This window comes from Eurytemora carolleeae, unplaced genomic scaffold (assembly GCF_000591075.1).
Source record: "Eurytemora carolleeae unplaced genomic scaffold, Eaff_2.0 scaffold1, whole genome shotgun sequence".
Lineage (NCBI taxonomy): Eukaryota > Metazoa > Arthropoda > Copepoda > Calanoida > Temoridae > Eurytemora > Eurytemora carolleeae.
Genome location: NW_019396081.1, coordinates 878,963 through 903,300, shown reverse-complemented (window position 1 = coordinate 903,300; position 24,338 = coordinate 878,963). Strand labels below are relative to the sequence as shown.

General features: G+C 32.9%; 2 protein-coding genes across 3 annotated transcripts in view; both read left to right on the top strand.

Moving 5' to 3' along the window:
- The window catches only part of LOC111717190 (splicing regulatory glutamine/lysine-rich protein 1), a 15,685-nt gene extending 5,012 nt beyond the window's left edge, over window positions 1–10,673 (top strand). Inside the window, exons 1-6 of one of the 2 annotated variants that reach the window (XM_023492698.1) lie at window positions 528–957; window positions 4,140–4,248; window positions 5,067–5,383; window positions 7,362–7,493; window positions 7,584–8,097; window positions 10,575–10,673. In XM_023492698.1, coding sequence (XP_023348466.1) covers window positions 5,106–5,383; window positions 7,362–7,493; window positions 7,584–8,097; window positions 10,575–10,673 — 1,023 coding nt within the window. In that variant the 5' untranslated portion in view covers window positions 528–957; window positions 4,140–4,248; window positions 5,067–5,105. Of the gene's footprint in view, window positions 1–527; window positions 958–4,139; window positions 4,249–5,066; window positions 5,384–7,361; window positions 7,494–7,583; window positions 8,098–10,574 lie in introns of those variants that run through there. The other variant, XM_023492705.1, reaches the window with a different exon arrangement.
- LOC111716682 (nesprin-1) overlaps window positions 1–24,338 on the top strand; it is a 90,015-nt gene that overhangs the window by 12,239 nt on the left and 53,438 nt on the right. The window contains exons 9-18 of the mRNA XM_023492166.1: window positions 16,280–16,416; window positions 17,101–17,205; window positions 17,554–17,646; window positions 18,778–18,875; window positions 19,562–19,679; window positions 20,201–20,270; window positions 21,447–21,476; window positions 21,780–21,873; window positions 21,955–22,060; window positions 24,092–24,226. Coding sequence (XP_023347934.1) covers window positions 16,280–16,416; window positions 17,101–17,205; window positions 17,554–17,646; window positions 18,778–18,875; window positions 19,562–19,679; window positions 20,201–20,270; window positions 21,447–21,476; window positions 21,780–21,873; window positions 21,955–22,060; window positions 24,092–24,226 — 986 coding nt within the window. The remainder of the gene's footprint in view (window positions 1–16,279; window positions 16,417–17,100; window positions 17,206–17,553; window positions 17,647–18,777; window positions 18,876–19,561; window positions 19,680–20,200; window positions 20,271–21,446; window positions 21,477–21,779; window positions 21,874–21,954; window positions 22,061–24,091; window positions 24,227–24,338) is intronic.

The window sequence follows — 24,338 nt, the reverse complement described above, 5'->3', positions numbered from 1 at the left end:
CCCCCCCCACCATTGGTCCCAACCCCTTTAACCTCTGTTGCTAAGTTCTCAAATCTTTTAACGAGTAGTTCTTGGGCAAACGAATTTAAGTAAAAAAATCTGTTTCTCTTCCGGCTTCGATTCTCTGTATATTTGTATAGCTACGATTCTCTTTATATTTGCATAGCTACGATTGATTAAATATTTTAACTAAATTGTCCAAAAGATAAAAATCTCCCAATAATGAGAAACCAATAGGGATGTTAAAAATTTATTTTTAAAATGGAATGTGAGGATGTAATTTTGAAGATTGATTTTCAAGATGGTTAATGGATATGCTGCTGATGAATATAATGTAGCTCCCGGAAAGGAAAGGTCTAAGTCCAGGAAAGGGTTGGAATTGATATTGCTCCAATGTTAGGTTTTGCTTTAGAGATATCCCGTGATGAGATCTTGAACGGTTCGTCAAATATTGATCTATACCGTTGGTTCTTATCATCTAGAAACTTGTATCAGACCATCTTTATTCAGCCAAACTGAAAATCAACTTTTTTTTTGAAATTATAACTTTAAGCTTTAAAAAAGCTTAATCTTAACTAATTTTACTCCTATTCTCACTTCTAATAATCATCTTCAACTGAAGACATATTAATATTAAATTCTATCAAATGCATAATAGAAGAAGAAAACGCCTCAGGTTTGGAATGTTTAGGATAGATTTGATCACGCCCTTCTAAAATTTAAGAGTAAAATATATTAACCTTGAATTCATTTTGTTTTATATGAATTAACAGAAACCATCATGTACCAAATACCTATAGGCTCAACCGAGTTTAATGTATTCATCCAACGCCCTGCTCAGACTTTCAGCTCACAATAAAATTTGCAAATATGCGGGAAGAGTTTGGGTTTGGTTTGGTTAGGTTTGGTAAGCTTGAGCTCAGTAGTGTATAGGCACTCCTTGTATTCATCCAAACAGTAATCCACTCAACTCTACACTTTTTCCTTCCTAGGCCGTTTATAATTCGTAATTTTAACCTTTTATTACTTTGTTTCAATTCTTATCAATTGTTTTGTTTTCCATTCTTCTCATTCTCCTCACATACCTTTCATCCTTGTCATTCTCCTCATATACCTTCCATCCTTCTCATCCTCCTCATATACCTTCCATCCTTCTCATCCTCCTCATATACCTAACATCCTTCTCATCCTCCTCAAATATCTTCCATCCTTCTCATCCTCCTCATATATCTTCCATCCTTCTCATTCTCCTCATATACTTTTCATCATTTTCATTCTCCTCACATACCTTTCATCCTTCTCATTCTCCTCATATACCTTTCATCCTTCTCATCCTCCTCATATACCTAACATCCTTCTCATCCTCCTCATATATCTTCCATCCTTCTCATCCTCCTCATATACCTTTCATCATTTTCATTCTCCTCATATACCTTTCATCCTTCCCATTCTCCTCATATACCTTTCATCCTTCTCATTCTCCTCATATACCTTTCATCCTTTTCATTCTCCTCATATACCTTCCATCCTTTTCATTTTCCACATATACCCACCATCCTTATTATTCTCCTTATATGTCTACCATCCTACTTAAATTCTTCGAATACCTTCCATCCTTTTCATTCTCCTCATATACCTTCCATCCTTTTTTATTCTTCTCATATACCTTCTATACCCCCCCCCTCCCCTACCCAAAAAAATAGATTTGCTATGTCGTGCACTGGGACGAACATATCAACAGGTTTTGAATACTGTCTTAAACCTTGATATACTAGCTGGTGATTAAACTATGATGTTCAAAAACCTTGAATTTTGTAGCTCAAGCTCGCCACTAAATTTTTTTGTAAACTTCTTCTATAAAGCTTTAGGATTGATATTGCATGAAAGTAATCAGTGCGTTAAGATGATATAACTTGTCTTATTACAACGATATTTAGATGAATGCTTGGTTTTAACTATTTCAAGTAGGAAACAAGATTTTTATGCATACACTTTTATCTACTTTATTCCAGTGCTTAGGATCCATGTGATTTTGATGCGGATCCGGATCCTGGATCCGCACTGGAAAAAAATGGATCCAAATCTGGATCAGGATCCAGGTTATTTCTTTAAAATTTACTTTTTTTTAGCAAAGCAAAATTTTCAAATTTTTTGTCTATTTTTTTTGCTCATTTTTTTGCTAAATTTGGTGAACCATTTAGAAATCAGGAAATTTTTATAATCTCTCTTTTTTAATAGTTAAGATATTAATTTTGAGAGTAAAATTTTTTTGGGGGATTTTTGGTTGATATTTTGCCCCTTGGATCCAGAAAGCCAAAATCTTTAAACCACTGCTTTATTCAACACACTTGACTTGAAAGTTGATTTAGTTTTTTCATATTTATAAAGACATGAAAGTTTAAACATCTTACTGATTACCATAGAAACAAATGGTTTTATGCAAGGGATATAAAAGCAACTTCCATAAAATAATGTGTACTGTAGTTTCTGAGAGGAATGTAAACAAAGCACTGCATGGGTTTACACTCCTTCCAGAAACTGCAGTACACCCTTTATTTTACGTCAGTTCCTTTTTTATTCTTGATTTTAAGAAACTTCTTTTTCTGACTGATAATTACTTTATAAAAGATTATATAAACCTTTCAAGGTCGAACATATTTTAGAACAAGAACGAAATAAAACATATTTTAAGACAAGAACTAAAAAAAACATATTTTAGAACAAGAACTAAACCAAATATACTTCAGGACAAGAACTAAACCAAATATACTTCAGGACAAGAACTAAACCAAACAATTTTAGGACAATAACAAAACAAAGCAAATTTAAGGACAAGAATTATACAAACATCACTTAGGAGAAGTAAACCAAGCATATTTTAGGACAAAAACTAAACAAAACATATTTTATTTAATTTTTTGGTACCCTTCTCTTTTTCTGAATATTCTTTTCCTTCATCTCTTTCTACTACATCTTTTTCCTCCTTCTACTCTTCCCATCTTTTTTCCCTTTCCCTTTTTCCCTATTTTTGTTTTTTTACCCTCCTTCTCAGCTTCCTCTTCCTTACCTTTATTTTTTATTCTTCCCCTCCTATTATTTCTTTCTTTTCTTTGCCTTCTTCCTATTTAAATCTGCCTTTCCCAGATTCTTTCCCTTCTTTCCGATCTTTCTTTTTTCCATCCTTTCCCTTTTTCCTCACCTTTCCCTCCACTCCAACCTTACATTTATTTTTTTCCCTCCCCCCCATCTATTTCTTTCCTTTCCATAACTTTTTTTTACCTCCTTTCTCTCCTCGTTCAAATCCGTTTCCTTACTACTCCTCCCCCTGATGCTGATGTATTTAAAATAATCAGTTTGCCGTTTTAACACAAACAACTGGATTTAGTTATAAAAATAAATAAACTGATAACATACTACAGCTACAAATCTATCAAACAGAGGAAACAACGGGTTTGCCAGAATTAAAGGATTATCATTAGTTATAGATATGTTCGCAAATGTTTTACAAAATCGAAATTTTCGGGAGTTGTGGGGGGGGGGACTATAGAGATAAGAAAAAGTGCAGAGGATTAATAATTTAAAAAAGCAGAAATCAACTTGTTCATAACTTCATAACTCCGATATATTTCTAGTAACAACCTACTGTTTACATTGTCATCCTCTTCAAGTTTTAGACTGGCTTGTCATTCAACAAACATTTTATAATTTATAACAATTTAATAACAGTATTTTTATAACAGTGTGCAACATAACAGGATTAACATATTATTGGATTTCCAAAAATGTTGATTTATCAAAAATGTTTCTCGTTTAATCAGATTATAACATTATGATATAAAATATATTTACACGATTTTGGATTCTGTTAGATGATAAAATCACCAAACCTCGTCTGCGTTAGTGCTTAAAGATTGGACCCTTTTTCCAAATTTGGGCATAGGCGTGTCATGCCTGAGCTTGCATCCTGTTGATTTCAGTCGGTTTAATTCTAACATTTTATTATTTGTATAAATGTATGTCACAATGTCATAAAATGACTTTTTGGCGTTCTTTCAATTTTTTAACTCGACATGAAAAATGAAGAAAAGTTGTACTCAATTTTGGTAGAGTAGAGATGAGTGCATTACAATTGCTTATAGGATTCAGAGTGAAATTGTTAGTGAAAAGTGAATAAAGTGAAACTAGTGAAAGTGAAATGCAATTCAAAAGTGACTTTTTAGGAATTTTTCCTAAAATATCTGACAAAAGGCATAGATTCTATTATTTCTTTTTACAGTTTATAAAAAAGTAATCCGATTATTTTACAGTATGTTTAATATTCGTTTATCTAAATTTATTTTCATGTAATCTAGACATTTTATTTCTTGTAATCTATGCATGAATATTTGTCGGGATAACTAAAAAGCCTTATCATACAAGTTGTAAAAAAATAATCATAAAGGACGGGAGGGGGGGGGGGAGGAGAGAGAAGTAGGTTATTAAACATATTATGTACAGAAAACAAACAAATAGAAGAAGAAAAGTTTTTATGTTTAAAAATAAAAAAATAAGCTTTATTTTTATCTGAACGTCTCTGTCAAACAGATTCTCGTAATTTTGTTGTTTGAAGTCAGCTTTGCAATTTAGGATTTTTTCCATCCGACTTCTTAAAGATGTAATGTTTTGAAACTAATGAGAGGAAAATAATAATATAAATAAACTCCAGTTCAGGTTCAAATACATAATATCGCAATTCAAAACTAAAAATCAATAAAAAAAGTCTTTTATTAATGATTTGTTTGTTTATTTTCTGTCGTAATTTCAAACACAATTTGTTGACTAACATAACACTCGTTTCTTTTTATACTGTGAAAACATTTTATTCTCCCGAATTTACAGCTTGAATTGAACCTTATTTTTCTTTCTAATAATAAGTAAGAAGTCTGATAGAATTTCCATCAGTAGATAGTTTCTTTCAGATAATTAAAAGGTTAAACTTAACAATTTATAAAAAATCAATAATTAAACAGTTTTGGTAGAAACGTAAATAAAGTATTTAAATATTAGAATCTAATATTGGAAAGTAGAATGAATCGGTAAAACTGAATAAAAAACAAGAATCCAAGATGGCCAGCACTAGTCCAGGAGGAGGTCCTGGGAGCCCCTCCCATCCACCAGATCAACCAGCTACCTCCTTCTCTTCCTCTTCTACTACTAAGAAGACCGTGGAAACTGGTGTAAATGAAAAGGTTGGATTCTTCGAACAAGTTTGGAAGAATCGTCCAAGATCAAGATCTCTTGGGAGAAAATCCAAGAAAGATTCTCTAGCTGGGTCAGCGGGGCTAGCTGGGCTAGGATCCAGTTCTAGATCTAGTCGAGTAGAGACAGCGTATCATGGTCCTAGGTAAGCCACAACTACTAAAAAACTCTTTAAAGTCAAAAGGAGTTAAGTCTCTGCAAACCAACTCAAATTTTCTAACCCCTATATTTTTGCAACCTAATGATGTAAACCATTGTTATTTTAAACTTAGATTATTTGATCTAAGAGAGTTCAAAGTTTGAATATCTATGACAGGGTCTATGACATTTGGTTTTAAAGATATAGGGATTAGAAAATCAGAGTTTGAGGGAAAGACTCAGTTCCTTTTTAGAATTTCTTTCTTGACCAGTGTCTTAAAAACCCTTTTCTGGAAAAGCTCTCATTTTTTAGATGTAAGTGCGATACTTAGCTAGATAAAAGTTTGAAAGTATTCCTTTCACTATTTACTATTCACTAAAGGCCGGCGCTACGACATTTGCTCTAATTCCATTTGCTTTATGGCCATTTACTCTAGTTCCATTTGCTCTATTAACCATTTGCTCTGCAGCTCATAGATCACGACGTTTGCTCTATGCGTTCTTTGCTATATGAGTAAACACATTATCTGCTCTATAAACATGCATGTTATACAACTATCTTAAGTATTGCCATTTCTATAATATTACAATTATAATTACTATTTCTTCGGTTACAAATTCAATGTTTCTTAAAATAGTTTTCACCAGTTTTCTCGCCATCTTGATCACCTTTGGAAAACTGATTCAAATTGCAAAATTTTAAAATTTGCGATTTAAAAAAAATAGTTACCGCAATTCAATAAATTCTTCTCATAACCTTTATTAATCGAAAAGACAAAAATGGAAATATTCAAACTAATTAACTCCAAAATACGATAAAATTAAATTTCTGATTTTTTTTCTAGTCAAAGCAGCATATTCTACTTCATCATTCAACAATTAACTTATCTTTAAACAGTGTTTTTTAAGAATTTTAACCACCGTTCTTCATATAGTTTATTGTCTACTGCATGTAACCTTCAATAAAAAAAATATAATTCATTCCACAAGGAACGAACACTTCCTAATTAAATAAAGAAGTCTGCTTTTGGACGGCAGACATACAATGCAAGAATCACAATAAAGTCTATTTTATCATGTCTTTTAGGTTATAGAGCAAATGACGTGTTTAGTCACAGACCAAATGACATAGAGAGCAGATGGCATTTAGAGCAAATGAAGTAATAGAGCAAATGGAAATAGAGCAAATGTCGTAGCGCTCTAAAGGCCATAAAAATTTTAAAAAAATACGAGTGAAACTTATCTTACAGTATTTACAATGTTACCTACAAAGTATGAGTCTGTTAAGACGACCAAAAAATCTTAAAATATGTTAATGCTATATTAAGTTGACTGCTTTGCATATTGTCGTTTATTGTCTTATTAAATGATTTAGCAAAGAAAGAAAGTTGAGTTGAGTCTTTGCCACAAACTTGAATATTCCAGTCCCTCTATCTTTGCAACCTGGCGATATTTCAAATTAATGCTTCAAACTTAGATTACATAATCTAAAAGAGTTTATAGTTTGAAATATCTATGGTCTACGACATTTGGGTTGCAAAGATAGAGTTAGTGGGGAAAACTCAATTTCTTTAGAATTGCAGTGATTCATTAATGTAAGGAAACAGACAGAATAAATTCTGTATCATCGTCTCTGAAGTCCCATCCTTTGTGGGTAACCCTGTATATATGTACTATTCGTACATGAAAATTATTAGATAAAGCTATTGTTGTATTCAATTTCTCTTTGATAAACGCTCTCAAAATAAAGAGATATTCATGAAAGCCAATACTGCATTAAAGCCATAGCTTCTAAAAGCCTATGAATCACAATTTTGACATAAGTTGAAAAATCGAAGCTTTGATTACATATTTGATTTTAAAGAATGCGTGTGTGTGTAGGGGGGGGGGGGGATTAATAAATAAAAAGCATAGTTTTGGTAGTAACTGTAAGTTTCATAAGGAGATGTGTACGATCGGAGATGTTAACATTTGTGTTATTATAGAACTGATGCCCGGGATCGGAGCAGCTCAGACCCGCGTCGGCACAGGATACCACGGGCCAGTCTTTCCCCGTCCTGCAGTCCTGTAACCATCCAGGACATGCAGGAGGATACTCAATACAGATACAAACTTAGGTATACTCACGTCATGCCATTTACAAAGTGTGAAAAATATTTTTGAAAAAAAGTTAGTTAATAAAAATTTTTTAATTGTTGTTTTCTTAGATCGGTCTCAAGAGAACGAGAACGAGAACGAAGGGTTTCAAGAGAACGATCCCTAGATCGCGAACGGCGACGTTCTCGCTCTGGCTCGCGACGTCACGATGACGTTGATCGCTCAAATGAAAGTTATGAATTCGAATCCTCTGGTCTTGAACCACGAGGACAAGTTAAACGATCTCAAAGTGGACGGATGATGAACACGGAGAAAATGGATTCCTCCTATTCTTACAACAGAGCTGACATGAAACCCAGAGCTCTTTCATTTCGTGTTTCTCCCGCGAAACATATTGCAACCTTGGAACATAAAGCCGTGTACACTGAGGTTGGAACACAAAAATCTGCAAAATATTCAGAAACCCATTTTCATGCTAGCGAACACCTATCTCGAGATGGGGACAGAAGTAGCTTGCCCCCACCAATACCAGCAAGACGGGGTAAACAGCAGCGAGTTTCTGAACCGGTTCTCTACCCAACAATGCCAAGCATGGAATCTGTTTATACCACAGAATATGCTGAGGTGAGAAGTTTTATAATTTATTTCAAAAAAAGAATGTTTTACGCTTGAAATATCCCGTTTTTATCCTATAAGGAGGTTTAGTTATCTGAATTTGGCAGCATATTTGTATATCCTTAATATCCCTATAGCTTGGAAACGTATAATTTGATTTGATTGATTGATTATATTCTCTGACCCATCACTCCGTATATGGTAAAATATGAAGTGTATGGTTGTGTTATAATTGATTAAACCAATGAATACAGAGGGGTCAGCCATAGATTTTCAATGTTTCTTTTAAACCATAATATTTAGATAGTCCAAGAAGCAAAAGTCTCAACAAATGTTTTAGACTTCGTCTACATTTTTGAATTCCTTGTTTGAACATCCAGATGTTTTATGTTTGAAGCAATATGCTGGGTTAAACCCACAAAGGATAAGACGCGTAGACGACTGTGTTTCGATTCTTGGATTTATGGTTCGGTTATAGGTCTGTCTCTTATTTATATACCCTTTAACTAACTAAATAGAAGCCTAACTAATTCAGTAAAATCTCATCCTATGAGATAATTAGTAACTTAGTAAAAGAATTGATGCTGCGTCTTTATTTTATGTCATTTGATTCATAAATTCTAATGTTTTGAGTACACCTGAGGCCGAATTTAAAGAATTTTAGCGGCGGCTTAAATCCGCCAAAACCCGGTTTAAATTAAGCGCAGGCTTTAATCTTGAAACATTTGATACAATTTTAAGTGGAACCAACCATATTCAAGCCGCGGCTTGACTTTAAGCCGCCGCTCAAATTCTTTAAATTTGGCCTCTGATTAAACTTATTAAAGGCTTTCTGATTGTTAATTAATTATTCCATACATCCAGAGGTTTTCAAACATGCAAACAGTTTAATAACAAGGAAAAATTCTTTTTTTCTCTGTTCTGTACTAGCCTAGAAACCAAGCGTTGCTCAGGTTACTCATAGTTGCTCCCGTCGTTTACCCGCACCTGGTCGTAAATTACGATGTTAGCTATTTTCTCAGTAAATTTCGACCCACGCAATTTAGAATCTCAAAACCAAACTAAAATATTTTCGTGGTTCTCCCGAATTCCCCCAATAAATATCGGTCCAGGGGTTCATGAGTTTTAATCAGACATCCAAACAAACAAACACAGATTATTATATAGCCTAGTACTAGCCTATATATTATATAGGCTAGCTGAGTTTTAGGGAACCCAGCTTTGCCCGGAAACCAAACTTTCCTTATAAAGTCAACCCACTCAAGTTATGATCTCTAAATCAGACTAAAAACATTCACATGGTTTATTCAAAATTTGAGGCAAATCAGTCAAGGGATCGTGAACTATGATCGAACATCAAACAGACAGACAGACAGACAAACACACAAACAGACGAACAGAGATTACTACTATTTATGTATGACTATTTCCCTCCTACACAAGCTTGTTAAATGTATTTCAATTATATTTTACTATGAGCTGGTACAAGGTATTAAACAAAGTATTATTATTCTCAGTATCTTGTAAAACATACTTATACTTACACCAAGAATGAGATTGTAAAGACGACCCAAAAATCAAAAGATATGACGATTTGGAGCTTGATTTTTGGTTTCTGCATTCAATCGAGTATATTGATAGTTTACTAAATGGTTAAGCACAGAAATATGCCAGTTTTGGGCTACAAGAAACTCTGAATGCAAAAAAACGGACTAAACAAATTCCGTACAATCGACTCTGAAGTCTCATCCTTTGTGGGTAACCCTTTATCTCACTCCCCTTATAGTACTCTAGAGCAGGGGTTTCCTTTATCCATTATAGATTAAATTGTGTCAATCATATTTTTTGTTGCACAGACGTTTTTAAAGAAGCAGATCATTTCCCTCAAATTCTTGTTTTCTAATCCTTTATCTTTGTAACCTGATGGTGTAAACCTTTGATTTTTCTAATTTTAGATTATTTGATCCAACAGAATTCGTAGTTTAGAATACTAAGGTCTACGACATTGTGTTGCAAAGATATATGTTTTAGAAAAGTTTTTGGCAAAGAGTCAATCATTATTAACTAATTAAAATATTACAATTCTTTATATACATATACTATGTTTACATTAGTTTGCAAAATATAAGGATAATTAATAAATGAGATAAGGTTTATATTTTGAACTTTCCAAAAAGTCGAGTGGTCTAACTTTGTTGTGTCTAAAAGATTGGCAATTGTATTAGATATTAAAACAGTTTTGAGCTATTTCAAATTTAAAGTCCAGACAAATTTTTAGAGCATATTTTCGAAAAATATCGCGTGGATAATCTTTTAACGTGTTTTTTTTCTGGCACCCTGTCCTTGTACATCCAAATTTAAATATGACCTCGGTGCCTGGTAGCTTTATATTTCAGTTAATGGTATAACTCTCAAATCAGATTTAAAGGACCTTTCAAATTAATTGTTTTAAAACAATCAGACCTAAAACTTCTTGCATTTGTTAGGGACCGCAGACAAGTACACCGAGAAAACCTTCCACACCGTTCCAATTATGGAGGGAACAGAGACTCAAGCAGGAACAAGGAACATACTCTACTACATAGTGTTCACTTTGAAAAATGACGTCATATTTCTCGTAGTTTACTTGATCGGTTTATATAGCTAGCTTATCTAGCTCTGCTTATGGAAGTAACAACCCAACCTTTACTCGGGATTTTTCAATTATTACACACACACGCAGTAGACGCACTTACATAAATAAAATATACCACAAACACGCAATAGACGCACTTACATGAAATAAAATATACCACAAACACGCAGTAGACGCACTTACATAAATAAAATATACCACAAACACGCAATAGACGCACTTACATAAATAAAATATACCACAAACACGCAGTAGACACATTTACATAAATAAAATATACCACAAACACGCAGTAGACGCACTTACATAAATAAAATATACCACAAACATGCAGTAGACGCACTTACATAAATAAAATATACCACACACACACAGTAGACGCACTTACATAAATAAAATATTCCACACACACGCAGTAGACGCACTTAAATTAATAAAATATACCACACACACGCAGTAGACGCACTTACATAAATAAAATATACCACAAACACGCAGTAGACGCACTTACATAAATAAAATATACCACAAACACGCAGTAGACGCACTTACATAAATAAAATATACCACAAACAGAGTTCATCAAAAAATGAGCAGATTTGCTGTTCAAAATTTGTTTTTGCCTTTTCTTTAACAACTTAATTATTTCTTTCTTAATTATTTGAAGTTTAGCATTTCATAGATTAAATTTGAGAAATTCATTAATCGCAATGAATCTGAGAAATGTATGAAATCTATATATATATATATATTTAAGCTGTCTGGGAATCATTATCTCCAAAATATGATTGAAATTTTGAATCCGCACCAGTATGTGTCCAAAAAGAAACTAAACACTCGATTTAAATTCTAATTCAATTCCTTCTGAACCTTATATATTCTGTTAGATCCTAAAGTATAAGTTTAACATACCAACGGTGTTGGGGAGTGTTGAGTGTCTATGCTAAGAGATACTTTATATTGGATTAATGATTTTTGAAGTTTTGCAAAAGATTATTAATCAGATTATAAAGATTATTTTTTAGCATGAGAAATAAATATTTATGATTTTAATGAATTTGATAGTTCATATATTACATAGTTTATTGGGGAGGAGCGTGCATTGCGTGCATTTAGTATGTGTGGGTTTTAGTTCTCTCTGCTCCGGTATCATTCTTAATCATGATTAGGTCTAATCAAGCAGTTACAAGCAGTACTGTTTATAGGATCCCACACACAGACTTCAGCATCTTGAGATGCTTATGCTTAACCCTAAAAGGATTCAGTTGGGGGGGGGGGAGAAGTTATCGCTTATGAAAAAAAATGTTCAAATATCCAGGCAGGATGAACTTTTCGTTTTCGTGCCAGGAAAATAAAGTACTGGTCCCAAAATGGTAGAATTTGTATCATATGCTTATATTTGACAACAAATCTGCCTAATCTATACTTACATCGGATGTCTAGTCTTTTTAAGTATTTGAAGAAAAATTGGAAAAATTCTAAAATATTTTAAATATTAATCTGTCAATATTTCAGGATTGGGAGTACAAAGTGAATCTATGGATACTCAACCCCCTACACCTGGAACTAGAGATGGACAGAATTCAAGAAACCTGGAGAGAAGTATTTCAAACCTTACACCTGGATCATTAATGGAGTCTCGTGGAGCTCTAGGATCCTTGGAGAGAAGCAGATCAACCCTAACTCCGGAGTCTATACAGAGAAAGCATCCACCAACCTCGCTCTATATATCAAGGAGTTCGGAGCTAGATGCAGATTACGGAGCAGATCTTAGTCATCTTAGCGAGATTCAGGAGCAAATAACAAGAGTTCAGCAGACTGAAGTATTCAAACAGCAGAGAGCAGTAGAACAGGAATTGTACACTGCTGTTAGAACCAGCCTTGCAACAAGTCAAGAAAGCAGCAGAGAACTTAAACAGCAAACAGTTGCTGTCAGCCAGCAACAATTAAGCAGTCCGACATTAAATACTTCTATCCAGAAAAATAAATCTGAAAAGAGCAGCTTGGGTAGAAGTAGCATTGGAAAACAAAGTAGCAGCAGCGGAGCAAGTAGTGAGCTTCAAGCTGGAGCAGCTGTAGGTGTGAAGAAGAAGGATAAGAAATCCTCATTTAGTTCATTATTCAGTGTGTTTACAAGAAAAAAGTCAAGTAAAGGAGAAAAGAAAAAATCGTCCATTGGTGCCTTATTAGAGAGCACAGGCTCTATCCTTAACCCTGAGATTCAGAAAACTATTATTGATAGCAAAGAGATGGAGGAAGAGGGAGAAGATGAATTCCGCGTTCCCCCCTCCCCGTCTCCTTACACGGAGTGGAGAATACGCAGAGAAAGATCGGACCTAGATCAATCAAATGTGTCTCATGTCTCCCAGACCTACATACATATTCCGTCCCCAGATACACCCGTCCTAGGTCTTAGCCGGGGTACTACCCCGGACCCGGATTATGATAACATGTCCCTTATGAGTAGTCCCCGGGCCCCTAGGATTAAGGGGTTTGATGGTAACTCTAGTGATACAAGCTGTGATGATTATGGTAGATATCATACTACTAGATCTACTGTATCAGATTACAGACTTCAGACTAGAAATAGTTTGACCGGCTTGGGTCGGGGGGTATCCCCTTCTCCTTCCGAACCCCCGATATCTCGCCGCGCTCCCTCCACTGAAAGCTTTTTTGGCGTGAATGGGGCAAATTTAGTGTCTAACAATACAAGCCAAATTTGGTACCAGAGATATAAGCATTCGTCCTTCTCTAGCTCAAACCAAAATACCTTCGGGGAACCTACTTATGGAGCATTTGATGGTAGAATTACTAATATTAGAGGTGAGAACCAACCCTTCAAGATCACCAACCAGGCTTCAACGTAATTCAAGTTCAAACTAGTTCAGTGGCCGAAATTAAAGAATTTGCGCAGCGGTTTAAATTTATAAGCCGCGGTTTAAATATGGTTGGTTCCACTAAAAATTGTATCAAATGTTTCAAGATTTAAGCCGGCGCTGAATTTAAACCGGGTTTTGGGGGATTTAAACCGCTGCTCAAATTCTTTAAATTCCATCTCAGGTGTATCAAACCATATACAACGTGGTTTAGACATTTCGTGCTTCTTAACAGTTAGGTCAGAATAAATAGAACAATGGTGATCATGGGTTTTCATGCTAAATATGCAATATTTTGTAATGCACAATTACTTATCAGATATAATAAGGTTCAAGAATGGTTAATCTAGATTTTGTTCACAACATTTTCTTTTCAACACTTTACAATGCATTGTTATTTATACACTGCGCCTTGTTTGATTTTTTTCAGCAAACAAACACACAAACTGACACACAGCCAAGCTTGCACACCTTGACAAATATTGAAATCCCCTCTTCCCACCTCCCACACTGCAGGTTACTAAAGCCAAATAGTTTGGTTTCAACCTAACATTCAAAATATACTGAATTCCTTAAACATACACTCCTTCTCATTCATACCTTCCACCCACTCATCTTTACTTACTCACCTTCCACTCTTCATTCATACCTTTCATCCACTCATCCTTTACTTACTCACCTTCCACTCTTCATTTATACCTTTTATTCACTTATCCTTTACTTAATCACCTTCCACTCTTCATTCATTCCTTTCATCCAATCATTCTTTACTTACTCACCTTCCACTCTTCGTTCATACCTTTCATCCACTCATCCTTTACTTACTCACCTTCCACTCTTCATTCATATCTTTCATCCACTCATCCTTTACTTACTCACCTTTCATTCTTCATTCATCCCTTTCATCCACTCATCCTTTACTTACTCACCTTCCACTCTTCATTCATATCTACACCCACTCATTTTTTACTTACTCACCTTCTACTCTTCATTCATACCTTCCACCCACTCATCCTTTACTTACTCACCTTCCACTCTTCATTCATACCTTTCATCCACTCATCCTTTACTTACTCACCTTCCACTCTTCATTCATACCTTTCATCCACTCATCAATTACTTACTCACCTTCCACTCTTCATTTATACCTTTCATCCACTCATCCTTTACTTACTCAACTTCCACTCTTCATTCATACCTTTCACCCTCTCTTCCTTTACTTACTCACCTTCCACTCTTTATTCATACCTTTCATCTACTCATCCTTTACTTACTCAACTTCCACTCGGCATTCATTCGTTTCATCCACTCATCCTTTACTTACTCACCTTCCACTTCTGTTACTCATTCATACATTCTCCTACTGAGACGATTTAATACTGAATGCTTTAATAATTCAAAACATTTTTTCCAACCAAAAATTTTAAATTTGAATTTCATAATACGAAATTTATTTGGTTAAAATGGAGACGAGACGAAAACGAAGGCTCACTCAGCTATTAAACCAAACTATGTAAATTACCTTGACTGGAGGAAGTAATCCGCGTTTTTAGCGTAAAATCTATAAAAGGGTATTTATTATAAAACCTTATGTTCAAGGGCCAAGAAAACCTTCGGTGCACGTTTTACCTAATTGCATGCGCGTAATATATTTAGATTATTTTATTTAAAACAGAAAATTTAGGTTACCTTTAAAACTGGCTTAATATTTACAACAGGTAAAGGTTTTTCAAAAAGAAATTTTTATTCTGATTCTAAATTTATATACATGCAAACCTCGTGAATTTACCGGGAACTAGTAACTATCTTTATAAACGACTTGCACTTATGACTATGCACTTCTTGAAAATACGTGCATAAAATGTTAAATATGCACACGATTAGAAATTAAAAGGTGAACATACGGGTCTGTACCTATTTAGATGTTATCTTATGAAATAATTATGGTTCAGAAACGTATATAATATATTCCAAATTTAAAATGTAATTAATTGGTGTATTACAGGAAGAACCATACATATACTACATACCATATATCCAATACCATGTGTGTGCAGTGTGCATTCTTCATGAACACATTGAAGATTATAATATACTAATATATGAATCCTAAGAGGATATTCTAATCATTTATATAATTTTTATATAATTTATTTACATAACTAACATATTTAGGTGATTGCAATTAAGAATACATAAAAAATATTTTATGAATCGTCTCTTTATTGTCATAAACTTTGAGAATATATTTTAAAACGAGTAAGAATTTTATTATTATATGCATATGTACATTTACAATCTTTGTATCAAATAAATGCATTGTACACATATACAATATAAATATTACATACATTGTATATACAACTTTTAGGTTACGACCTAAATTAGACTTTCTATAATACAAAACTTCTATTTGTATTCATGTCACAAATGACGGTAGAAACCTGTTGCATTTACTGGGTTCATTGGTATAGAGAAAATTTAGGGGTCTTCAGTCTAAAATGTAAACAAAAACATTTACGTCATATTTAGAAATCCTTTAAGCACTTTTGAAATTAATCCGATGTTCTTTAACTATTTTTGGAAACTCATAAACTCCACAGAATTAAACAAAAAACAATAATACAATTTGATAAAAATACGTGTTTAAAAGATGCTGATTGGTATATTTGTGCTTAAGACGAGCAGGAGAGGATTCAGATGAAAACCTTTGTAAACTGGATCAACTCCTACCTCAGGAAGAGGAAGCCCCCGATGAAGGTTGAAAATCTGATTGATGATCTAAAGGATGGTGTACGACTTCTAGCACTCTTAGAGGTTGGTCCCCTTACTCCTTTTGGTGTTTTTGATGTACAATGTACACCAAGAACATCGTAATGTACACAGTATTTCATTGTGTATCTACGTTTTAGAGGATTATTAGATAAGCCTTAACCCCTTCATTTCATTTAATTTCATTTCATTTCATTTCATTTCACAAATATAGAATTTTATAAAATCTTGAAACGTGATTATCTCAGTACGATACGCAATATGGACGGGTTTGTACAAAGGAATTGAGTATGTACAAAGGAATTGAGTATGTACAAAGGAATTGAGTATGTACAAAGGAATTGAGTATGTACAAAGGAATTGAGTATGTACAAAGGAATTGAGTATGTACAAAGGAATTGAGTATGTACAAAGGAATTGCGTATGTACAAAGGAATTGAGTATATGCCACAATCTTAAATTTTCCAATTCAAATTCAAATTTTCGAGAAATTCAGAGTTTGTTACAAATAATCAATTCCTGAAGTGACAGAAGAAACAGAGATGAGATATCATATCGGATTATCACCAAGATTTAACGCCAAAATACCCTGTATTTTATTAAAATATACTGTGGAGCTCTGTAGTCTGTATTCTCTGTATACTTGTATGAGGGTATTTCCATATTAGTTGCTGGTTCTATTTGTCAATGGATTGATTAATAATTTTACTGACTGTACACTGTGTACAGGTGTTGAGTGGTGAGAAGTTACCAATGGAACGAGGACGAGTACTAAGACGACCTCATTTTCTGAGCAACTGTAATACAGCGCTGGAGTTCCTCAAGAGTAAACGGGTAAAGGAGTTGAGTTTTTGCCACAAACCCTGATTTTCAAATCTCTATATCTTTGTAACCCAATGTCGTAGGCCTTAGATATTTCAAACTATTAATTCTTATAGATAAAATTATCTAAGTTTGAAATATCAAAGGTTTGCATCACCAGGTTGCAAAGATATTGGGATCAGAAGATTTGAGTTTGTGGCAAAAACTCAATTCCTTTATTAAATTTTATGACGTCTTACGACCGGTTGGAAAGTAAGCAATGGAAATCAAATGTGTGATTGTTTAAAAAAAGTTAACATTGATTGCCCTAATTTTAATAGATTTTAAAATTTCAAAAAGATTTAGCAATGTAATATTTAGATAAAGCTAGTAAACATAAATGCTAGCGATGTTGTGGACGGAAGACCAGCTGTAGTTCTAGGGCTCATCTGGACTATCATTCTATACTTCCAGGTATATTATAGGATTACATCATATGCATCATATTCTATGTGCGATTCACATCATAACCCTTTACAGCGTTGTCCGATTAGGGATACATTATATATCAATGTTTTTTCAAACTGATTATTTTTAATTGTTGTTTCTTTACAAAAGCGACGTTATTTTCAACATTATTGATCAGATTAAGGTTTCAAGGGTACCGTTGTGAATCGAATATTGGAGATTTACTTAAATTTACGCGGATTTAGCCAAACTTTAATTCAATAGTTTGTTCAAAAGTTTTCTGTTTTAAACAAAAGTTAATATTTGGTTTGAAAAAGAAAAGAAGAGTTTTTGAGTTTGACTGAATTGCAAGTTTTAAGAGCAAGAAAATTATATTTGATAATTATCTAAAAAAAGAAATTAGAAAAATTTGGATAAATTTTAATCAAAGAATAATTTTTTATTAATATAGCTACGCTACAATGACTTGACATTGGTAAGTTTAACTGTACAATTCTTAGTCTTGTGTTAAACTTAAGCATGCATGATATGTGATAATAGCTTAAGTGCCCGGCGTTGCCGGTGGAATTTTACAAACAATAAAGTTTAAAAAATTGGATTTTGAAAAATCAAAACTTTTAAGACTATTCTAAACCCCCCCCCCCGGGTATATAAAGAAAAAATAAAGTTTTTAAAAAATAGAATTTTAAAATTTTTTTTTATTTTTTTGACTATTTTACCCCCGGGGTATATATATATAGATGTAACACAATTTGCATGTATCCTTGGTGGTGAATGATCTGGATCAGCCCTAAACAATTTAGCTACTAATAATAATTTCGTTTATGAAAAAGTAGATTTTTTGTTGTTGTTGGTGGATTAGACCAGAAATACTCTCAGGCTGCATTTTATCCCATTATCTAGGTCAAATTTCCAATCCCTGGAATCTTAATTTGACATAAAACAACATTAATGTTGACAAGTTTATTTAGCATGTTGTTAGTTCTCTGTTCTATTTCTGCATGTAACATATATTATATTTTATGAAATTACAATTTAATTCCTGTTTGAAAAGGTTCAACATTTTTCTAAACCTTCTAAACAAAAACTATCTGCTCCATTATTTCCTATATTTTTACTAATTTTGTCCTATCATAGATTGAAGAGAATACTCGTGTCCTGGAGAAACTAGGACAAAGGTTCAGCAGTCCTTCAGTTGAGAAGCGAGGATACGCCAGCAGTACAGACGATGACAGGTTTATATTAAATAAACATGATGATTTACATAATTTTATGTTTACATAATATATAAATTTTGTTTAAACATGCTCCAGAAATCATGAAAAAAAGTCGTCAGTTCTAAAGGAATTTAGTTTTTGTCACAAAAATCTAATGTTCATTCCCTATATCTGTGCAACATGGGTCTTGAAAATTTCAAACTTTGGATTCTGTTAGATCAAATAATCAAAGTTTGAAATATCAAAGGTTTTCACCGCCAGGTTGCAAAGATGGATTAGAAAATTTAATATTGTGGCAAACACTCAATTCCTTTCTTACAACTTTTGAAAATTTACTATCTATTTACTGCACAGCACAGAGAGTACAGCGTACAGAAACACACCCAATAACTATCATAAAATAAAGTACTAAAGTATAATTCACTTTTAATTAGATTGTTTTCTCACTTAACGATGTCGAAAAGTTGTACCAGCACTTCTTCCTCATAAACTCTATTTGTCTAATTCTTTTATCTTTGCAACGTGATGTCATAGACCTTGGGAGTTTTTAATCGGCGGATTTAGGTTAGTCAAAGTTTGTTTTATCAAGGTTTTCACATCTGCAAAGATATAACAATAAGATAAAAAAGAGGTAGAGATAAATGTTTAATGCCTTTAATCTGATTCCGTTGTCTAGTTTTGATTTTAATACTATTAATGTTCAGATCTCTCCGAGAAGGAAGTGTAGGGAAGAGAAGTGTGCAGGAGAAGTGGAAGGTTGGAGCTAAGAAAGCTTTGCTTCAATGGGTCCAATCTCAGCTAGGCAAAAATATCGGTTTCCAGGTAAAGGGAAAATATTGTATATATGTATGGGAAAGTATAGGTAAAGTGAAAACATTGTATATACGTTAGGGAAAGTATAGGTAAAGGGAAAATATTGTATATACGTATGGGAAAGTATAGGTAAAGGGAAAATATTGTATATACGTATNTTAAACCCCCCCCCCCCCCCCCTTCTCCTAAATACTCTTACCGTAAATCTTTATGTTCTTATTTGTTTAAATAGCTTAAAATGCAACAAGCTAAAACTTTCAAATCACTATATCTTTACAATCTGAGGTATAAACCTTTGATATTCAAAACTTTTATTTTATCAAATAGAATTTGCAGCTTGAAATTTTAAAGGTCTATACAAAAAATGTTTTTTATTAATCATTTTTTTGGGTAAATAAAAAGTACACTACTAAATTAAAGTATTTTTTATGTTAATGCTTTTCGACCAATCAAATCAGCATCCATATAAAGTACACTATTTAATTAAATTATTCATTAAAGTACATGGTTTGATGAAAATATTTATGAAGGTTAATGATTTTGGTCCGAGCTGGAGGGATGGAAATGCATTCATTGCTGTAGTTAATAGTATCAGACCAGGTAATAACAAGGAGATAAGTAAAGAGAACTAAAAAGAGAGAACGATAGGATTTGTTACATTTACTGTGACGTAACAGAGTAGCTATACTCAGTAAACAAACATTGCTCAGGCCGGACACTCCTGTCCCTGCTCAGGAATACCTTGTTTACAATTAAACCAATTCTTGAGCTGTCCTAACACGTCATAGTAAAATGAAAACAAACCTTATCCCTCTTATTAGACAAAACATATAATATAAAAATATGTATGTTGTGTTATACAGGGCAGAATATCTCCTAAAATTTGTTTGAATTGTCCAATGGTTTTGTCGCTATTCATGCAATAGTTGAAAAACCTAAATAAATTCTAAGTTTATAGAAATATTTGATTAAAACTTTTTAAAGAATTTTATTCTTTTAGTTTTAGCTAATCTTTATATTATTAAAACATGTCTTGTAAAAATGTCAAATTTGCAGAAAGTTTTTCTCTTACATTTTATAGATCTTTTAACATTTTGAAAATTTCGCTTTAATTTAACATTTAAAAAACATCTATTGGGAAGGAAATAAAACTAAACCATTAACCATTAAACATTAAAAAGAGAAGAATAAGTGTATATGTGTAGTTTACTCAAAGCGCATTTTTGAACTAAACAATAACACACATTTAGTATTTAAAATAAAAATAAATGGTCTCAAAAAAAAAATGTTAAAGACGGGTTCAAACTTTAATATTTTTATGATATAGTGCCGTTTAAATATTTTTATGATATAGTGCCATTTAAATAAAAAAACATTTCACCAGATATGTGCAAGAATTGTATCAGTGTAGTTGTCAAATTGACATATTCCATTCATTTTTTAAAAATATGCTAAAAAAACAATATTTTCTAAAAATATGCTAAAAAAGACAATATTTTTTAAAAACATGCTAATAAAGACAACATTTTTTAAAAATGTGCTAAAAAGGACAATATTTTTTAACTCGCGGAAGTAGTAACTATCATTACTTGAAACTAAATTTTTTTCTCCACTCAAGGATTAAAGTCGTCACTCAATTGAAATATGTTAGATTGTTTGGTGTTAGAAAACATTAGTTATTAATTATTATTAATTTTTTTTTATAACTTTAAATAAAAAATACAATAAGATTAATGTAAACTAACTCAAGCTGTACTAACCTCGGTCTGCTTTTAGGATACCAGATAAATACAGAACATTACCAAGGTATATATGTAGCTAAAGTACTTTGGATATTTTTAAAATAATTTTATTTTTTGTGGTCCCTTTTGCGTTATTTCCACAGCTGTTCTCATTTTTTTCTTTCATTTGTCTTGTCTTTGTTTTTATCTTACTATCAGCATTTTTTGTTGTAAATTTTTATAAGATTTTTTTCCTCTACCTGTTTCTTCTCATGCATTTTCTTCTCTAAATGTCTTTAATGATATTATTATTTTAGCTGCATGTCGATTGGTTTTATTAAAAGTTTTTAATGAATATCTAGATTATAAATTTGTATTCTGGTTTTAGGCTTGGTTGATGTTGAATCTATGAGAACTGTGGAGAACAGAGTAAGGTTGGATACAGCCTTTACTGTTGCAGACACTGAATTAGGAATTGCAAGGTGTTAATCAACTTTTTTTTCATTAATAATCTAAATATCACTTTTTATTTTGTTGGATTTTGATATGAATATATTATAAAGGTTGTTGGACCCTGAAGATGTTGATGTGGATCGACCAGATGAGAAATCTATTATGACCTACGTAGCTCAGTTCCTCCACAGATATCCAGAAGGATCAGAGGGAAAGGTAATCCTACAGCTAGAGATAGGGTTTATTAAAAGGATTGTTTACATATTTCAAAATACAAATATTATCTTTATTTCTTGGAATTAGGCAATAAGAATATTGCACTACTTGGGGACTTTGTTTAACAGAAAGATATGTTCAGTTGAATTCTAATTCAAAAAATTTCAAGTATTTGTGTATTTTCAAATAGGACCACATTCTCAATAAAGGGACAGACCGGCTATGTAAGGTAGTTGAACGGAGTATGCAGTGTTGTGAATAAATTCTTTAGGATTCATTTGAGACATATGAAACTTTTTAAAGATCTGTAAATCCTGAATTTGAGCGCAAAGTTGACGTTTAAAATCGTACTTTAGGGTGGATACGTTTCAGAATTTTTTTTCTTCAAATTGTTAAATTACGACGACAAAAAATGTAAACAAAGTTCTATAGTAAACTAATTAGTTGTTTAGGAACAGGTTGAGAAGATAAAAATTAATCTTATCATCTAAAATAAGTATTCTTATTCAACTATTACTATTAGTTTCTATTTTCTCATTATTCTGGTTTCTCATTTTTCACAAAGATTTTCTGCAGATTTTCTGGAATTTTTATTGAAAAGACGACATTTGAAGAATTTGTAGAAATCTGCGAACAAATTCATAATAAAATAAGAAATTCAATATAATGATGAAAACGAAATAATTAATTCTAACATTGATTTATTGACAAAGGAATTGAGTCTTTGTCACAAACTATGATTTTCTGATCTCTATATCTTTGTAACCCAATGCCGTAGACCTTAGATATTTCAAACTATGAATTCTGTTAGATGAAAAAATCTAAGTTTGAAATATCAAAGGTTTACACCATCAGGTGGAAGAAATATATGTATTAGAAAATCAATGTTTGTTACAAAGACTCAATTCCTTTTGTTTGAGAAACATATTCCTAAACCTCTAATTAGTTTATTGTATAATTTTTACTTTATTTTTCGTCGTCGTTATTTAATAATTAAAGAAAACCGATTCTGAAAATGTACCCACCCGAATTCATGATTTTGAACGTCGACTATGAACTCAAATACATCGTGGAAACGTTTAATATGTCTCAAATGAATCCTAAAGAATTTGTCCACAACACTGCATACTCAGTTTGACTACCTTACATACGTATAGATAGATTTATTAAAAGATAGCGAGGCGTTCAATTAGATATGGTGAAACTATTTTGTTTTATTTATCTGACTATAACACATTCTTCATGTGCATGCATGGTTCAAGTGTGTGCAATGTGCATGCATTATATTCGTCAGAAAAGAAATGCTTCAGAACAGCTTATAGACAACGATTTTAATTCAGTTTTTTTTTCTCGCAAATTGTTTATTGGTTAAATGTACAATGTACAATGTTACATTATTATAGCGGAGATCCTCAGTACCCCGCCAGCTTAAACCTGAGCCGGTCAAACTCAGACGTTCTTCCTCCAAATCTGATTTAAAGCGCTCCAATTCTGTGCGTCGAGAGTCCGAGACATCTCCCACTGGTTTCATGGCCAAAGTGACCTGCTGGCAGAAGCGGGTTGACCCTGAGGCTGAGGTTATGTTGAAGAAGAAAAAGCAGAGACCTGTATCTATAGCCGGAGAGGTGGAATCCGTTTCTCAAAATCTATCTGGAGGACTGAGAAAGATTCCAAGTCTAGGATCCCTGGCTATTGACGGGGTAAAGATTACTTCCATCCTGTTCATACAGCTTCCTCTCTCCAGGCCTGGAGAATAGTGAGCTAAACCTCACCATCATTCATTTTTATATTAGATATTTTTTAACAGAGTTGTGAGAACCTTCGCTCACTAACCAAATCCCAAAAAAAAATCATCCTTTTTCAATCCTACCCAACCCAAATAACCAGTATGATGTATCCGTTTTAGATGTCAAAAACCTGTGAGTCTTACGCTGTACTTTAAGCTTTATTCAGAGACCAAGTTAGATTGATAGTTTACCAGAGGTCTGAAATATTATAGAAAGAGTTAAAAAGAAACTATTTTATTTTCAGGGTGAGGATAGGTTTGCTAGTATAGAATCCCAGTATAAGATTCTACAGGACTGGTTACTGACTCAGCTCCAGGTCTTCGATACGATGCATCAAACTAGGGGACAAGCATCTATGAACTACAACGAGTACACAAGAGTAAGTTTGTGTATTTGATTTTTTATTGCAAAACCACAACATAAAACATATAAAATATAAACCTTTAGGTTAAGGAATTCAAATCTAATTCTTTATCATTTCACTGCAACAA